This window comes from Schistocerca piceifrons, chromosome 7, assembly GCF_021461385.2.
Source record: "Schistocerca piceifrons isolate TAMUIC-IGC-003096 chromosome 7, iqSchPice1.1, whole genome shotgun sequence".
Taxonomy (NCBI): Eukaryota; Metazoa; Arthropoda; class Insecta; order Orthoptera; family Acrididae; genus Schistocerca; species Schistocerca piceifrons.
In genome coordinates this window covers 253,742,640-253,761,831 of record NC_060144.1, presented here as the reverse complement: position 1 = coordinate 253,761,831, position 19,192 = coordinate 253,742,640, and the positions used below count along the sequence as shown (strand labels likewise).

At 44.6% G+C, this 19,192-nt stretch overlaps 1 protein-coding gene across 1 annotated transcript in view; it reads right to left on the bottom strand.

The window, feature by feature from the left end:
• The window catches only part of LOC124805609 (dipeptidase 1-like), a gene marked incomplete at its 5' end in the record, with an annotated part of 107,135 nt that extends 88,735 nt beyond the window's left edge, over positions 1–18,400 (bottom strand). The window contains one exon of the mRNA XM_047266176.1: positions 18,318–18,400. Within this exon, the coding sequence (XP_047122132.1) occupies positions 18,318–18,400 (83 nt within the window). The remainder of the gene's footprint in view (positions 1–18,317) is intronic.
• Between the last annotated feature and the right edge of the window lie 792 nt (positions 18,401–19,192).

Below are 19,192 nucleotides of genomic sequence, written 5' to 3'. Positions count from 1 at the left end.
CGTGGAAGGAATATACAGAAGCCATATGTAAGGGAAGTGAACTAGAAGACAATATTATACAAAGAGAAGAGGAAGTGGAAGTGGGCGTAGACGTGTCGAGAGATACGATATTAAGAGAAGAATGTGACAGAGCTCATAAAGACCTAAGTCGAAAGAAAGCCCCTGGTTACATGACATTCCCTCAGAATTCCAGAAATCATTGGGAGAGGGAGGTGCAACAAAACACTTCCAGCTAGTGTGCAAGGTATATGAGACAGCTGAAGCGTTCTTGTAATTCAAGAAGTAAAGTAGTAATTCCGTTTACAATGAAGGAAGATGCTTACAGACGTGAATACTGAACTACGAGTTTAATAAGCCATCCTTGAAAAATACTAACACGAATTATTTACGGAAGAATGGAAAACCTGATAGAAGCCGACCTCAGGAAAGATAAGTTTGGTATCTTGAGAAATGTAGGGAAGACGAGAGGCAATGCTTACCCTATGACTTAGATGGAAGATGAATTAAGGAAACGATAACCTATGTTCATATAATTTGTAGATTCATTGAAGGCTTTTGACAATGTTGACTGAAATGGACTCTTTCAAGTTCTGAATGTCGTTGACATAAAATACTGGTAGCGAAAAAATTATTAGAAACTTGTACAATAACCATTCGGCAGTTGAGTAGATGGACATGAAAGGGAAACAGCAGCTGAGAAGGGAATGAACAGATCTGGTGTTATTCATTCTGTACAATGAGCAAGTAGTGACATAAATGAAAGAAAAATGTGGAGAAGGAATTAAAACTCATATAGAAGGAATTAAAACCTTTATGTTTACTGCTGAACCTATAATTCTATCAGATGCAGCAAAAGACTTGGAAGCGTAGGTGAACCGAATGGATTTCGCCTTGGAACGTGACTATAAGATAAACGTAAATAAAAGTCATACAAGAAAAAAAGAATGAAAGAGTATACAATGGTTAAAAGGGTAGTTTTAAATTAAATTTCTTCTTAGTTGTGAATCAAATGATAAGGACTTACTTTTCATTTCGTGGAACTGAAGAACAAAAATAATAATACAGTCTGTCGCAGACACCGAATTGACACATTGCTTTTAGCAGAAAGTGTGAGAGATACAGTCCAAAGTTTCCGAAAACTCAATAGATATTACAGAGCCCCTTGTTTGACAAACATCTGCAATGGCTAATACGTCATGGTAGTCACACAGGGTATCGGTTATACAGCGTCCATGGACCGCAAACATATGGTAATCTCCTATCTTGTTTTTAATTACGTCACTTAAACTTGTGCTTATTGCTTGAGATGGTATTTTGTAGAAGACTAAGGGATTACAAGTTTGTTGGAGGGTATTCTTGCGTACCAATACGACGAGCCCTTCAATGAAGCTTGTAGTGACTCTTCGACTTACCATGTAGTGGTGAATATATTAATTAGCTATTCTTACAGTGTATCCCAATAGCGAGGTAATATTTAGTTGGTATGTCATCTATTCTTGGTGACTTCCATCTTGGGCTTCTCAGTAGCACTTCGTACATTTCCTCTCCTGTAAATTCTTCGCTGAGTGAATCGTTGTCCGAGTCTGTCAGCACAGCATCGATATCATTCATAAAAACTGATAACAGTTTCGTGTCTACGTCTAATGCAGCACGCAACCCACGGAAATGTTGCAACACTTGGATTTTGATGTGAGCCTGCTGTTGCATTGTTTCGTTTCCTATCTTGAGTTTCTCGATTATTCTGTGGTTTATCCTTTCCGATGTTCGTATTACGTGGTAGAGCGACGTATTCTTGGTTATACTGTGAACTTCCCCCCCCCCCCCCCCATGAACCATGGACCTTGCCGCTGGCCTCAGCGATACAGATGGCCGTACCGTAGGTGCAACCACAACGGAGGGGTATCTGTTGAGAGGCCAGACAAACATGTGGTTCCTGAAGAGGGGCAGCAGCCTTTTCAGTAGTTGCAGGGGCAACAGTCTGGATGATTGACTGATCTGGCCTTGTAACATTAACCAAAACGGCCTTGCTGTGCTGGTACTGCGAACGGCTGAAAGCAAGGGGAAACTACAGCCGTAATTTTTACCGAGGACATGCAGCTTTACTGTATGATTAAATGATGATGGCGCCCTCTTGGGTAAAATATTCCGGAGGTAAAATAGTCCCCCATTCGGATCTCCGGGCGGGGACTACTCAAGAGAATGTCATTATCTGGAGAAAGAAAACTGGCATTCTACGGATCGGAGCGTGGAATGTCAGATCCCTTAATCGGGCAGGTAGGTTAGAAAATTTAAAAAGGGGAATGGATAGGTTAAAGTTAGATATAGTGGGAATTAGTGAAGTTCGGTGCCAGGAGGAACAAGACTTTTGGTCAGGTGATTACAGGGTTATAAATACAAAATCAAATAGGGGTAATGCAGGAGTAGGTTTAATAATGAATAAAAAATAGGAGTGCGGGTTAGCTACTACAAACAGCATAGTGTACGCATTATTGTGGCCAAGATAGACACAAAGCCCATGCCTACTACAGTAGTACAAGTTTATATACCAACTAGCTCTGCAGATGATGAAGAAATTGATGAAATGTATGACGAGATAAATGAAATTATTCGGGTAGTGAAGCGAGACGAAAATTTAATAGTCATGAGTGACTGGAATTCGTCAGTAGGAAAAGGGAGAGAAGGAAACATAGTAGGTGAATATGGATTGGGGGGAAGGAATGAGAGAGGAAGCTGCCTTGTAGAATTTTGCACAGAGCATAACTTAATCATAGCTAACACTTGGTTCAAGAATCATAAAAGGAGGTTGTATACCTGGAAGAATCCTAGAGATACTAAAAGATATCAGATAGATTATATAATGGTAAGACAGAGATTTAGGAACCAGGTTTTAAATTGTAAGACATTTCCAGGGGCAGATGTGGATTCTGACCACAATATATTGGTTATTAACTGCAGATTGAAACTGAAGAAACTGCAAAAAGGTGGGAATTTAAGGAGTTGGGACCTGTATAAACTGAAAGAACCAGAGGTTTACACAGTTTCAGGGAGAGCATAAGGGAACAATTGACAGGAATGGGGGAAAGAAATACAGTAGAAGAAGATTGGGTAGCTCAGAGGGATGAAGTAGTGAAGGCAGCAGACGATTTAGTAGGTAAAAAGACGAGGGCTAATAGAAATCCTTGGGTTACCGAAGAAATATTGAATTTAATTGATGAAAGGAGAAAATATAAGAATGCAGTAAATGAAGCAGGCAAAAAGGAATACAAACGTCTCAAAAATGATATCGACAGGAAGTGCAAAATGCCTAAGCAGGGATGGCTAGAGGACAAATGTAAGGATGTAGAGGCTTGTCTCACTAGGGGTAAGATAGATACTGCCTACAGGAAAATTAAAGAGACCTTTGGAGAGAAGAGAACCACTTGTATGAATATCAAGAGCTCAGATGGCAACCCAGTTCTAAGCAAAGAAGGGAAGGCAGAAAGGTGGAAGGAGTATATAGAGGATTTATACAAGGGTGATGTACTTGAGGACAATATTATGGAAATGGAAGAGGATGTAGATGAGGACGAAATGGGAGATAAGATACTGCGTGAAGAGTTTGACAGAGCACTGAAAGAACTGAGTCGATACAAGGCCCTGGGAGGAGACAACATTCCATTAGAACTACTGATGGCCTCGGGAGAGCCAGTCATGACAAAACTCTACCATCTGGTGGGCACGATTTATGAGACAGGCGAAATACCCTCAGACTTCAAGAAATATAATAATTCCAATCCCAAAGATAGCAGGTGTTGACAGATGTGAAAATTACCGAACTATCAGTTTAATAAGTCACAGCTGCAAAATACTAACACGAATTCTTTACAGACGAATGGAAAAACTGGTAGAAGCCGACCTCGGGGAAGATCAGTTTGGATTCCGTAGAAATGTTGGAACACGTGAGGCAATACTGACCTTACGACTTACCTTAGAAGAAAGATTAAGAAAAGGCAAACTTACGTTTCTAGCATTTGTAGACTTAGAGAAAACTTTTGACAATGTTAACTGGAATACTCTCTTTCAAATTCTAAAGGTGGCAGGGGTAAAATACAGGGAGCGAAAGTCTATTTACAACTTGTACAGAAACCAGATGGCAGTTATAAGAGTCGAGGGGCATGAAGGGAAGCAGTGGTTGGAAAAGGAGTGAGACGGGGTTGTAGCCTTTCCCCGATGTTATTCAATCTGTATATTGAGCAAGCAGTAAAGGAAACAAAAGAAAAATTCGGAGTAGATATTAAAATTCATGGAGAAGAAGAAAAAACTTTGAGGTTCGCCAATGACATTGTAATTCTGTCAGAGACAGCAAAGGACTTCGAAGAGCAGTTGAACGGAATGGACAGTGTCTTGAAAGGAGGATATAAGATGAACATCAACAAAAGCAAAACGAGGATAATGGAATGTAGTCAAATTAAGTCGGGTGATGCTGAGGGAATTAGAATAGGAAATGACACACTTAGAGTAGTAAAGGAGTTTTGCTATTTAGGGAGTAAAATAACCGATGATGGTCGAAGCAGAGAGGATATCAAATGTAGACTGGCAATGGCAAGGAAAGCGTTTCTGAAGAAGAGAAACTTGTTAACATCGAGTATAGATTTAAGTGTCAGGAAGTCGTTTCTGAAAGTATTTGTACGGAGTGTAGCCATATATGGAAGTGAAACATGGACGATAACTAGTTTGGACAAGAAGAGAATAGAAGCTTTCGAAATGTGGTACTACAGAAGAATGCTGAAGATAAGGTGGGTAGAGCACGTAACTAATGAGGAGGTATTGAGTAAGATTGGGGAGAAGAGGAGTTTGTGGCACAACTTGACTAGAAGAAGGGATCGGTTGGTAGGACATGTTTTGAGGCATCGAGGGACCACAAATTTAGCATTGGAGGGCACCGTGGAGGGTAAAAATCGTAGAGGGAGACCAAGAGATGAATACACTAAGCAGATTCAGAAGGATGTAGGTTGCAGTAGGTACTGGGAGATGAAGAAGCCTGCACAGGATAGAGTAGCATGGAGAGCTGCATCAAACCATACTCAGGACTGAAGACCACAACAACAACAACAACTGTGAACACTTGACCTCACTTTCAGACCATTTCTTCCCCTGCGTTGACATTATCTGTGGTTAAATACAGGGTGTGTCACCTAACATTACCGCTGGATATATTTCGTAAACCACATCAAATACTGACGAATCGATTCCACAGACCGAACGTGAGGAGAGAGGCTAGTGTAATTGGTTAATACAAACCATTAAAAAATGCACGGAAGTATGATTTTTAACACAAACCTACGTTTATTAAATGGAACCCCGTTAGTTTTGTTAGCACATCTGAACATATAAGCAAATACGTAATCAGTGCCGTTTGTTGCATTGTAAAATTTTAATTACATCCGGACATATTGTAACCTAAAGTTGACGCTTGAGTACCACTCCTCCGCTCTTCCATCGTGTGTATCGGAGAGCACCGAATTACGTAGGGATCCTAAGGGAACGGTGGTGGACCTTAGGTACAGAAGAGACTGGAACACCACATTACGTCCACATGCTAATACCTTTTTATTGGTCTTTTTCACTGACGCACATGTACATTACCATGAGGGGTGAGGTACACGTACGCACGTGGTTTCCGTTTTCAATCACGGAGTGGAACATACTGTGTCCCGACATGTCAGGCCAATAGATGTTCAATGTGGTGGCCATCATTTTCTGCACACAACTGCAATCTCTGGCGTAATGAATGTCGTAGACGCCGCAGTACATGTGGTGTAATGTCGCCGCAGGCTGCCACAATACGTTGTTTCATGTCCTCTGGGGTTGTAGGTACATCACGGTACACATTCTCCTTTAACGTACCCCACAGAAAGAAGTCCAGAGGTGTAAGATCAGGAGAACGGGCTGGCCAATTTATGCGTCCTCCACATCCTATGAGACGACCGTAGAACATCCTGTCAAAGGTCAGCCTAGTGTTAATTGCGGAATGTGCAGGTGCACCATCATGCTGATACCACATACGTCGACGCGTTTCCAGTGGGACATTTTCGAGCATCGTTGGCAGATCATTCTGTACAAACGTGATGTATGTTGCAGCTGTTTGGGCCCCTGCAACGAAGTGAGGACCGATGAGGTGGTCGCCAATGATTCCGCACCATACATTTACAGTCCACAGTCGCTGTCGCTCTACCTGTCTGAGCCAGCGAGGATTGTCCACGGACCAGTAATGCATGTTCCGTAGATTCACTGCCCCGTGGTTTGTGAAACCCGCTTCATCGGTAAACAGGTAGAACTGCAACGCATTCTCTGTTAATGCCCATTGATGTAGCGACACATGAAACGGGTGAAAGCGGTGACGATGCAGTATGCACATGACACTACTTTGACTCAGTCCACCGGCTCTCGCAATGTCCCGTGTACTCATGCGTGGATTCATGGCAACAGAAGCTAACACACCAACTGCACCCGCTTCTCCTGTGAAGGGCCTGTTACGGACAGGTTTGCGTGCTACGACCATACCTGTCGCATACAGTTGGCGGTAGATGTTTTGCTATGTGTGGCACGTTGGATGCTCTCTGTCCGGGTACCGTTCTGCATACACCCTGCAGGCTTTAGCTGCATTTGGTCGACACTCGCCATAGATGAGTATCATCTTCGCCTTTTCAGAGTTCGAACACACCATGGTCCCAGTTCCTACAACACTACACTATCACAGACGTCTGGTAACATGGTGTACTACAGTTGGTCTGCGTGCGGAGACGAATGCAGAATAACAATAGCAGCAAGCGCTACATGCGGACACTGTGACAGCTAGACCAAACCACAACAGTGCACTACAGCCACACTCGTAAACACGGTCGTCATCGTAAACATGTCCCTGCAGATAATGCTCGCCGACCGTAGCCCGTGTTTGTTACAACATGCAACTGAACGTCGGAGGTTTCAAGTGTCAACTTTAGGTTACAATATCTCCGGATGTAATTAACATTTTACAATGCAACAAACGGCACTGATTACGTATTTGTTTATATGTTCAGATGTGCTAACAAAACTAACGTGGTTCCATTAAAAAAACGTAGGTTTGTGTTAAAAAACATACTTCCGTGCATTTTTGTATGGTTTGCATTAAACAATTACACTAGCCCCTCTCCTCACGTGCGGTCTGTGGAATCGGTTCGTCAGTATTTGATGTGGTTTACGAATAATATCCAGCAGTAACGTTAGGTGACCCACCCTGTATGCTTTATCTATGAACAATTAGTGTTTCTTTTATAAGTCTCGCAGACAGACGAAATAAAGTCCCTCTGCATTTTTCTCCTACTCACAACTGTAGTAACCATATGGCTGAAGCAATCTCCATAGATTGGGTTTCACATGCCCTATCCACCAATTTAATCTGTTGCGCTATTTCCTTGTGTTAGTAGCGCTGGTCTACCATGTTTCCAGTTCCATAGTCCATAATTCGTCGTCTCTGAGAAAAGTAGTATTTAATTTGCAGTATCGTTTTCTACTGAAAGACGTTTGCTTTTGTAAATAGATTCTGATATATCAAAGACAAATATTTGCAAGCTAGGTTTTACGTACTGATGTTATGTACTTAAGTCTTGGGACGTAAGTGCGGTCTATTCCGCTCGCTGAATAACTAGTGATGTAGAAATATTTTAATAAGTCTGCAATTGTTGCCTTCCATGTGTTAATTATGTACAAATACTAATCATGTATTTGAGTTCCACGTAGCTGTTGCAATTTGACTTTTGGTCTTGCATGCTAATACCTCCCCTAAATAGGACTCGGCTCCATCTCGGTTAAACAGACATAATTTTGGATACTATATTGCAGAAGTACGATGCGAAGTTCCTTCGGACACGCATATATCTTCGAAGGAACAGGCACTGCGCTGGCTACAGCCTTTGGTAAATAAATGAAATGTATTCGCAGTTGAGAATATGGACAACTATCATCTGTATAATGGAATGACGACAGTGAAAATTTGTGCCGCGCAGGTATTCGAACTCGTATTTCCCGATTATCGCGTGTGGTAGCCTTGCTATTTCTTTACATTTAATTTTTCGTCATTTATACAGGAACAAAAATAAAATAAGTTCTTATGTTGCAATTCACAGAATGAGATAAACAATTATTTTCTTTGAAAACTTAACAGCATAACAAATAACCACATTGACTTAAAGTAGTTTTCTTTGAACTGTTATGCATCAGAAATTGGAAAACGAACAAAAGTTTTTAAAACAAAGTATCACTCATTCAACTGTACTTCAGATTTTAATGAGTATCTTGCGCACGTTACACTAAAATATCAGATCTAACCCTGTTACTCGTATAACAGTTCACTTCAATGACAGGCCCTTCATTGCCATACCACAAATGATATTTCTGTATTACTTGAGGGATATATAAACGCAACACTATTCTCACATAACATAAAGAAGTAAAAAAGCAGCATGATGATGAATTTGATTCCCATGGCCCCCGTTGCTCTTTCATCCGGGTACGTCTTCTCGTATGTACATGCTATTCACCGATTCTTGTCTTCCATTCATTGTTTCATTGCAATGGTAATGTAACTTCCGCCAACCTTAACTTTCCAGCTACGCGAGGGTTCTTGAAACCCACTTCATAGGAAGTTAGAAAATACTATCGGTATCTCGGATTGCACATGATCTTCCGACGTCGTTCCTGTAAAAACGTCCGGAAGTCCAGCAAGTTCCTCGGGCCATCTCCGAACAAATACAGCTACTGTCTGGCCTAGAAGGCATGTTACGTCATTCGTTTTAGTTCGCAGATAGTACTCCCTGTTCGCGAAGAATACAATCCCTGGTCAAATGTGTTGTCCCATTCGTCAAACGAAAGCGATAATTTGTATCACCAAACGCCACGCTTCTGTCGAAGGGCTACACATGAGGCAGTATTCACCGTTGTCCAGAGTTTGGCACTGAGAGCATAATGGTAAATGCGTCGTACAAATCTGATGTAGTCTGCATCAAGTCACATATTGACCTTTAAAGTACCGTATTCGACATGTCTCTGTGTCAAAGGAAACGCGGCGTAGTGATCGCCACACCACATGCCAGTTTTCATGTGGATGCCTGCTCTCAACAGTACTGATAGGCTGTCTGGTCGTTAACATCCGACTGATGTCGCGCGGCTTAGCTGGTCTGCTTTGCAGTAGAGCCAAGTCAACGTAGCTATATTTGGCAAAATAAAGTATGTATACTGTGAAGTGACTGGGAAAAGCGCCAGACTGCCACTGACACCATTGGAGCAATTGGTACTAGTTCTTCTACTAAGATTCGTGTCAGACATATCTGATGTCGTCTGCACAGTTTTAACACCGTGGTGACATGTAAGGCCGCCGCTCGATCGTGATGTGCAAGATCCAGTCGACCCGTACCAAGAGGGGGGTTAAGGGTTTCGTATCTTACTGTAAATAGTACACCTGCACCCTCGAACAAACTCAACGTCGCCAGTATGTGTCGTGCTATCATCACCGGCATTGCGAGTGTGTGGGCGTGGTGGAATTCATGACGGCAGGTTGGTGTTAACACATGTGACCCGCTGGACTATATCTCAGGCCCGTGTGATGTTCCCTTTGACGCCCGTCCGGACCGACTGTGTTCGTGGTTTATAGTTTTACGTTGCTGTGTGACTGACGTCGTTGGTAAATACAACTACTATGCATTTCAAGGTCTCCATGAGACGTACATATGCTAAACATTATTCCGTTAGTCCAGAACCAATGTTCATCGCCACCGAATTGTTCACATGTATGCGGTTGCCAGTGGGTGCTCCATATTTGTGGATTCAGCCTAAAGCCGCATGCATATTATTTCCAATTCACACCACTAGCACCAGGTAATCCGCATAACCTTACACTTAACTATATATACTCCAAAAGTCAGTCCTGTCAAGCGATGAGGAAGGCCGAAGAATAACGGGCAGAGGGCCAGTGCATATATTACGTAAATAGGGGCCATCCTTGTCCCTTGGCGCTTGCCTTGGCACTTTTTTCCCTCTGACCTTAAAACCGCTACCCTTCGTTCGACTTTCGACCCAATCTATCTCCAGATAAACGCATATAAATGGCTAACCTTAGCAAGACGCACGCAAAAATTGCAGTACCCACATCCTGCGACACCTCACTTTAAAGAACACTAACCCTTTATGCAGAGATGGCAGTTGATCTTTTGTGTTGGTCATCATGCCGGTGTCGGCGTGGAGGGTCTCCGCCTCTAATAATGGAAAACCCTTGTCTGACCGATCTTGCTAAGACGAGAGATATGACGTGCGTACACTGACTGACACTTTGGAGGAGGCATCGCAGAACAGCCGCCTCAAGACGGTGATAAATGGTCTTCGAAAACGCATTTGCGTCAGGACTTCTGCAGCGTAGGTATGGCTCAAACTATCGAAAACCTAATTAAAATCCATCGACGATACTATTCCATGGTGCTCGTACGTCTTTAATAGAGAGATCAAATCGTGATATTCACCAAGCACCGTCTGGACGTGGTTATCTGCGCCGATCGACGTTTGATTAAGTAAGATCACTTGGCCCAAAACTCTTCGGAGGAGTGCTGATAATAGTCTGGTGAATAATTTGAAGTTGCAGTTAAGGACCGTCAGTGGTCGGTAGTCCCGTATCCCTGTGCCACCCTATGACTTATACACTCCTGGAAATTGAAATAAGAACACCGTGAATTCATTGTCCCAGGAAGGGGAAACTTTATTGACACATTCCTGGGGTCAGATACATCACATGATCACACTGACAGAACCACAGGCACATAGACACAGGCAACAGAGCATGCACAATGTCGGCACTAGTACAGTGTATATCCACCTTTCGCAGCAATGCAGGGTGCTATTCTCCCATGGAGACGATCGTAGAGATGCTGGATGTAGTCCTGTGGAACGGATTGCCATGCCATTTCCACCTGGCGCCTCAGTTGGACCAGCGTTCGTGCTGGACGTGCAGACCGCGTCAGACGACGCTTCATCCAGTCCCAAACATGCTCAATGGGGGACAGATCCGGAGATCTTGCTGGCCAGGGTAGTTGACTTACACCTTCTAGAGCACGTTGGGTGGCACGGGATACATGCGGACGTGCATTGTCCTGTTGGAACAGCAAGTTCCCTTGCCGGTCTAGGAATGGTAGAACGATGGGTTCGATGATGGTTTGGATGTACCGTGCACTATTCAGTGTCCCCTCGACGATCACCAGTGGTGAACGGCCAGTGTAGGAGATCGCTCCCCACACCATGATGCCGGGTGTTGGCCCTGTGTGCCTCGGTCGTATGCAGTCCTGATTGTGGCGCTCACCTGCACGGCGCCAAACACGCATACGACCATCATTGGCACCAAGGCAGAAGCGACTCTCATCGCTGAAGACGACACGTCTCCATTCGTCCCTCCATTCACGCCTGTCGCGACACCACTGGAGGCGGGCTGCACGATGTTGGGGCGTGAGCGGAAGACGGCCTAACGGTGTGCGGGACCGTAGCCCAGCTTCATGGAGACGGTTGCGAATGGTCCTCGCCGATACCCCAGGAGCAACAGTGTCCCTAATTTGCTGGGAAGTGGCGGTGCGGTCCCCTACGGCACTGCGTAGGATCCTACGGTCTTGGCGTGCATCCGAGCGTCGCTGCGGTCCGGTCCCAGGTCGACGGGCACGTGCACCTTCCGCCGACCACTGGCGACAACATCGATGTACTGTGGAGACCTCACGCCCCACATGTTGAGCAATTCGGCGGTACGTCCACCCGGCCTCCCGCATGGCCACTATACGCCCTCGCTCAAAGTCCGTCAACTGCACATACGGTTCACGTCCACGCTGTCGCGGCATGCTACCAGTGTTAAAGACTGCGATGGAGCTCCGTATGCCACGGCAAACTGGCTGACACTGACGGCGGCGGTGCACAAATGCTGCGCAGCCAGCGCCATTCGACGGCCAACACCGCGGTTCCTGGTGTGTCCGCTGTGCTGTGCGTGTGATCATTGCTTGTACAGCCCTCTCGCAGTGTCCGGAGCAAGTATGGTGGGTCTGACAAACCGGTGTCAATGTGTTCTTTTTTCCATTTCCAGGAGTGTATATTTGGAAAATCAGCCCCTCCACAAAAGCGGACGGTAAGGGGACGTCAGAATAGATTAATTCGCGGCAGGTAACAGTCCGTTTGTGTGCTATCATATAGCTAAAGATCGTGTATAATTCCAAAGGGACGCCATCTGGTCCGGTGACTATTTCACTATTCACCTATCAACGGCCTCCAGCACTTCCTTCTCTGTAATCTTCTCCATCAGTTGTGCTTCCTGTTTCAGTGGTGCCGAGAACCGTCACTATGTGTAACTTCGGTAATGGCCGCTATATCAGTAGCCACTGCCGTTTAAATCTGAATGTGAAGTTTGTTCTACAAAGGCAATTGACTATTTTTTTTACAATGTTAGGTGTCTGCCGTCAGATACGTTTACGGTACGTACCAGGGCTCTTCGTCGTCTTTTTCTTTCGTTATTGATGTGATACATCGATTGGGTTCTCATGTAACCCGATATAGTGTCCGTCCCCGGATCACTACACCTTCGAGGTGGCGTCACATGTTGGATGAAATTTTGTCGTTAGCACCGGAGAAGGCGCTTGGTCGGCTCATTCCCATAGCACCGTGACGTAGAAGTCCTTCGTCTCACGTCGCGACACTGCCTGATTACGACCATACGTCATCATTGCATGACGTAGCGACGGTTTGTCACAATCCATGCACCAACTTAGGGTCATGGAGTACGCCCGAATGCGTCGTTCACGATATCTCCAACATCTTCAAAGACATGTCGACAGCCAGAGTCTCTGAGATGGATGACGTTCATTATCTAAGGACCGCGATTACGACACACCTGCTGCTGCCGCCGGAGGGACAGTGTACATATTAATGATGTATGCTCAGTGTAGGCTGCAGGCGACAGTTTTGCTTCGGAAACGTGAGCGTTAAGATTGTGTGTAGTATTTATTCGGTAGAGACACTTGAATCCTGCCTAGCTGTCGAATATGGTATGCCTAGGAAACCTGATTTCTCGGATCGTTAGGCAACAATTCAAGCAAATCGTATTCATGAATTTTATTACAAAAGGAAATGATTACAATACTTAACCGTATATTTACACATATTTGTCGCAAGCAAAGAGCGACAGACGAAATAAGCAAGTTTCTTCAGTATAGACAATGCTACTTAATGAAAGCGAAATGAGTAGTCTTGAGGCTGCTGTTCAACTGTGCCGCGGCCAGTCGGGCGCGGCGTTTATTCCTCTTCGCATAGAGGCCGCTGCTGTCACGTTGTTGCCCTGGAGAGGGGTCGGTCAGCCTGCAATTGGCTGACGTCTTCCTCACAGCAGTCTCTGTTCTCTCGCTCCAGACTGTCGTGCCGGCGCTTGACTTTACACCGAAATAAAAAAGACTAATGAAATGACTCATAATATCGAGGACAGAGGCCACAGAAATGCTACGAAGTGTCAACTAAATCTATATTATGCACCAACGTTCTTTGTGTTGGGTATGGGGTGTATCTTTCGGTGCAAGTACACGATTAAAACCACTGCCTGGGATAAAACGAACTTGTCGATCTAGGAGGAATGAGGCAGTTTCCTCTGCAAAGAACCGGGAACGTTCTCGTCTCCAGTCAGTACCAGATGGTGTTTAGATATTTATGAGCTGTACATCAAGCACAGCCACTGCTAATCCCCGCGCTGACGGTAGGTACACTTTATCCTGTACGTGAAGAGTTGTCTGAAAAGTACCGCTCTTTTTGCGAGGCGTGTGATACGCAGGATTCACATCCGTACATGAAAGGAAATCCGTCGACGTATACTTGCAGAAAGATGTCGACGTCCGCCGCTTGTAGCATATCTTCGAGCAAAGACATCTTAACTTGTGACCGTATGGTATTGATACCGATAGAGGCAAGCAGATATGCTCGTGTCGTCATTCGTTCGCCGTCATCGGCTCTCCGACAAAACTCTCCAGCTGTTGGGTATGGTCATTGTTGAGTGAGCGTCCTTCCTGAACGCTTTCCCATATGGAAGGGGGAGGGAACTTGCCATAGATTTTGTTATATCTTCACCTTTCGCTACTTGTACAATTGTCCGTTGGAGACAGGCTGAGCGGACGGCGGACGTACCCTTCCTGACCACAACCTGCGGACGTTCTCGGGTGACCATCATAAATGACTATCGCTCTGCAGCCGCCAACTGTGAGATAAGGCGGCACAAGTTTTCTTAGCTCAGTCCGTATTTGTCACATCCCGTTAAGTATTGGATACGCCGGAAATATTGTCCGTTTTTCTGCGATGTGACTGATCACCCTACCATAGTGCTGTAGCGCTGCAGTTGCGTCAGCCAGAACTTCCAGTACTCTGACACTTCTTGATCCATGTCCCGCACGATCAACAGCTACCGCTCCAACACTGGCGTCAGAATGTTTAAGTCTGTCTCTGTTGCCGAGTACGATCTTGTCATACACCTTTTCACTGATCAGTTTGGTGTAGACCACAGTGCTGGTGATAGAAGATTCCAATCATATCCTGTGGTTCAGTTTAATCTCTTCTCGTATAAATCGTTCTATTTCAAATGTCCTGGGTCGTGCAAATTCGTTATTAAAGTTGATCTTCTTGGTAGGCTATCGGTACAAGAGAAGCATTCTAGATCGAAAGTGCGAGCACTACCGAAGACTACCAGGAAGTAAAAAACCGCAAGCGCCGAAGCTCCGCGGCAGGGACGTAAACAGATGACCGTGCTCCACCACTGCGATAGTACACTGAAACATTAGGCAGTCCGAGCACGACTGACGGGAAGACCCAAAATTCCGAGGGACAATTTTATTGAAAGTTCCTTTCCCGGTGTCGGCGGCCGTGCAAGCATCGTACCTCTTAACAACACATGCACATGTCACCTTTATCCGCTGAAACCGGGCCAGTGCCTTCCCCTTTACGTTTGTACACTCGTACACAATGGATGTACGAGTGCAAGTTGTGCACAAATGGTTGTTTGACATATGAAAGCTTAGGTGTGACTGTGGGTCGTTCTTGGGTAGCATAATTATAAGGCGACGTCTCACAGTAAGTGATAAACTCAAGTCCCGGTCCAGCACAAATTTTCATGGTCGTCATTCCATTATACAGCTCATGGTCGTCCATATTAGCATCTGCGAGTACGTTTCATTATATAATTTTCTGTTTGGAAAATTCATCCCTCACCTTTCTGCGTCTGCTGGCGGACGGAGTATACACATTTACAAATTGTGCTGATATTCCTCTACAGATATTTGCCACTTGAATGTCGAGTATTATTCGTACCGTACACGGACTTTCAGCCGTGCTGAAATTTACAGGGTCGTTAGAATTGAATTTTCGGTAGTTGAGTGTGTTTACGGTATGGCTACACGACTTTGGAGGAATTATGTTCAGACTGTCTGCTGCAGGATTCGGTCGTCAATAGTGTTAGTGTCATGACTCGCCCTTAGGAGCTGGTGGTGGACGAAGTGTGGAAATACAAACACCAGTCCGTATTACAGTTGCAGATAGTCAATACGGCTCTGTATTCCTGAAGCTGTTTTATCGAAACAACGGCTATAGTTTTGCTACTCGTCCCGAGTATCGAGCAAGTACAGAAATGCGGAGAGCTCCACATTCCGCACCGTGTTTCAAGAATATGATTCCGAAGTTGGAATTAACTAGTCATTGATTGGGAATTGCTCCTGGGAATGCCGACTTCGAAGTGCGCTGCAAATTGTTGAAGAAGATACTGTTCCCACGCCTGAGAATGCTGGACGCAATGTGCGATCTGCAAGTACTGCACGAAATGTGTCATGACAGCTGAACATTCCATGATCCACCGTTCGAAAAATGCTGTCAACGACATGAAATGGCGCATCTAGTGAGCTTGCAGGCTGTCGTGGACGCAGATCTTCTTCACGATGAGCAATGTTTACAACTGGAACTTAAAAATGGTACGGAGTTACAAAATTTTACCCTTTGATGTGGAAATTGAAAAGTGTTTCTTTCAATGGTTTATTCGTTATTTCCGCGAAGCTTCATTGTCCTACGGTCACTTCTTTTTTATAGGGGGAGAGGGGGCCTCTTAAGTGGCGAAAGCTTAACTATAACCATCCTGTACGTTATATCCTTATTTTTCATCTAGTTTGTTAGCTTGGACTTATTGGAGAAATGATTATCGGTAAGACTGCTAATAACTGATAATTGATTCAGTGGCTGGAAAGAATTATTAAGAATATTAGACTGTATACAAAAAAATGGCTTTGTGGCTCAAACTGGTGACATCAATGATAATTCAGTAGCAATAGATATAAAAACATGGAAATAATGTTTAATACTCCAATATGAACGAGAATGAGAACTTTTGAAATGTTGTTCCACGAGTAAGACTGCAGTAATTAACTGCAGCAAAACGGCATGATATGTACAGAGATGCTATCATCCTCATGACAAAGTGCTATGTAGTTACAAAACACAATTACTGTGAAAGAGCATCCATACAGTGCGCTGATTCAATATTATATAGCAGCTACTGCTTCTGAAAGCCCAGTGTGGGTCATTTTAAAACAGAGGCAAGTCATCCAGGAAAGATGAGCAGACGAGAAAACCAAGCCATAAGAATTCATAATTGACTCACAGAGGTGGCGAAGCACACCACGGATACATGAGGTTGTCTCCATAGCCGTACACGTCTATCCACTCCATACAATTTGGAACGAGACTCGTCCGAGTAGGCAACATGTTTCCAGTCATCAACCATTCAATGTCCCTGTTGATGAGCCGAGGCGTACATCTTTGTGTCTTGCAGTCATCAAGCGCACACGAGCGGACCTTGGGCTCCGAAAGCCCATATCTATGATGTTTCGTTGAATGGTTCACACTTGCTAACGCCCAGCATTGAGATCTTCGGCAATTGGCGGAAGGGTTGCACTTCTGTCACGTTCAATCGTCGTTGGTCCCGTCTTTGCAAGATCTTTTTCCGGCCGCAGCGATGTCGGAGATTTGATGTTTTAAAAGATTATTACTGATATTCACGCTACTCTCGTCAAATTGTCGTACGGGAAAATCCTCACTTCATCGCTACCTAATATATGCTGTTTCCCATCGCTCGTGCGCTGGCTATAACACCACGTTCAAACTCACTGAAATATTGGTAACCTGCCATTGTAGCAGCAGCAGCCAGACACTTATATAATATAGGAGAAGCCAACAGCAGTGCCGTATTCTGTCTGTTTACATATCTCTGTATTTGAAAACATCTGATTAGGTGCCTATACCAATTTCTTTGGCGCTTCAGTGTATTTCGACGTGAAAAATAGTCATCTTCAGGCCGCTGTGTGAGGAAACACACAAATCACTTAAATATAATGAGAATACTGACAACAAAAATCACAGTTTGTGAGTAAAACGAGGGCAAATCTTACTTACTTACTTACTGGTCATACCGGACTCGAGAGTCCATTACCGCAGCGACACATTTTCGCCATCTGTCCCTGTCTTGGGCTATTTCCTTCCATTCACCTTCAATACCTAGGCTCCTCAAATCAGCCTTCACATTGTCCTCCCATCTACGCCTCGGTCTCCCCACAGGACGTTTTCCTTCTAGGTGCCCTACGAGTACTCTGCGCGCTGCCCTGCCCTCATCCATTCGAGCTACGTGACCCGCCCATCGCAGCCCACGTGATTTAATAATACTGATTATGTCAAGGCTTGAATAGAGTTGGTGAATCTCTTCGTTATGCAGTTTTCTCCACTCTCCGCTCATGTCATCCCTTTTTGCTCCGAAAATTTTGCTCAATATTTTGTTTTCAAATACTCGAAACGGCTTTTCATTTGGCACAGTGAGAGACCAAGTCTCACACCCATACAGCATAACTGGTAGAGTAATAGTTTTGTGTATTCTAATCTTTAAATTGCTAGACAATATCCGTGATGAAAGTAATCTATTCAGTGAGAAGTAGTTACACAACAAAAATATAGCATCGGTACCCATGCAAAGCAAAGTTCAGTATTATTACCTAACATTTCCGGGCAGTTCTCCGATTGTCCTTGGAGGATACCTTCCGCAGTCGAAGGCGAAACGTCAGGTGAGATTCTTATGTATGGACCACGGCATCTCAGCCCGGAAATGTTAAAGTGATGACAATACCTGCCGTTAAAGCCTTCATTCTATGATCAATGTTCAGTACGTAATTTGTACCCCTTAAATATTTTATTTGTCTGTAGGGGCGTACAGAACTCACCCGTCGACGAGGGGGGCGTCGGTGAGCAGGCGTCGCACCGCGTCGAGTCGGGCGTCGAGGCGCAGCGCCAGCAGGCACAGCGGCGCCGCCGCCAGCGACAGCCACAGCGGCACGCACGCCGGAGCCGCGCGCATCCCGCGCCGTCGCCCTGCGGGAAGCGACCAACACTTCGGGCTCACATTCCTCCACACTGCATACGAGCGCGCTTCAGTGAGTAGGGTAACGGGTGCTGCCACGTGTGGATAAACACCCAACGTGCATTTAATTCCATGGATAGGCACAAAAGGCATTGAAATGCTGCTGGTACATGTAGGTACATATCTAAACACAGCTTGAAATTTGAGACGTTGACAGTTACATAATCGACGATTCAGGAGAAAAGTGTCATAAGGTTTTCTGGATTTAGACAAAACACCTTCATCTGCAGTTTACAGAAACCTACTGATAGTGCGAGATGGTGGCTGTAGAAAATGCCAAGACGATACTCTTGATTTTTTTTTTTTTTTTTTTAAATTCTTTATTCAAATTATTTCATACATTGTAACCCACCACCTAATACATTAGTGGGTCTTAGATCTACATTACATTTAATTGATATTAGCAGCATTGTTAACTTCTATTACTAGTGTTAGTGAACTTACTTGCTACAGGAAATGAGGAGTTAGTTTCTTGTTGGGTAGGATCTAGTTTTACTCTTAGCTAACTAATCTAAGGGCTACTTCCTGCAGCGTTACAGGCGTGCCAGTTGTTTTAATATAAACCTACTGTGTGGCCGTGCCCACTGAGCTAACCCCAGTGAGCATGCCCCTGGCACTGGGCTGGCCTTAAGAAAGTCGCTGCAGGTTCTTTTAGGGGTCTTCTATCTCCTATCTGCT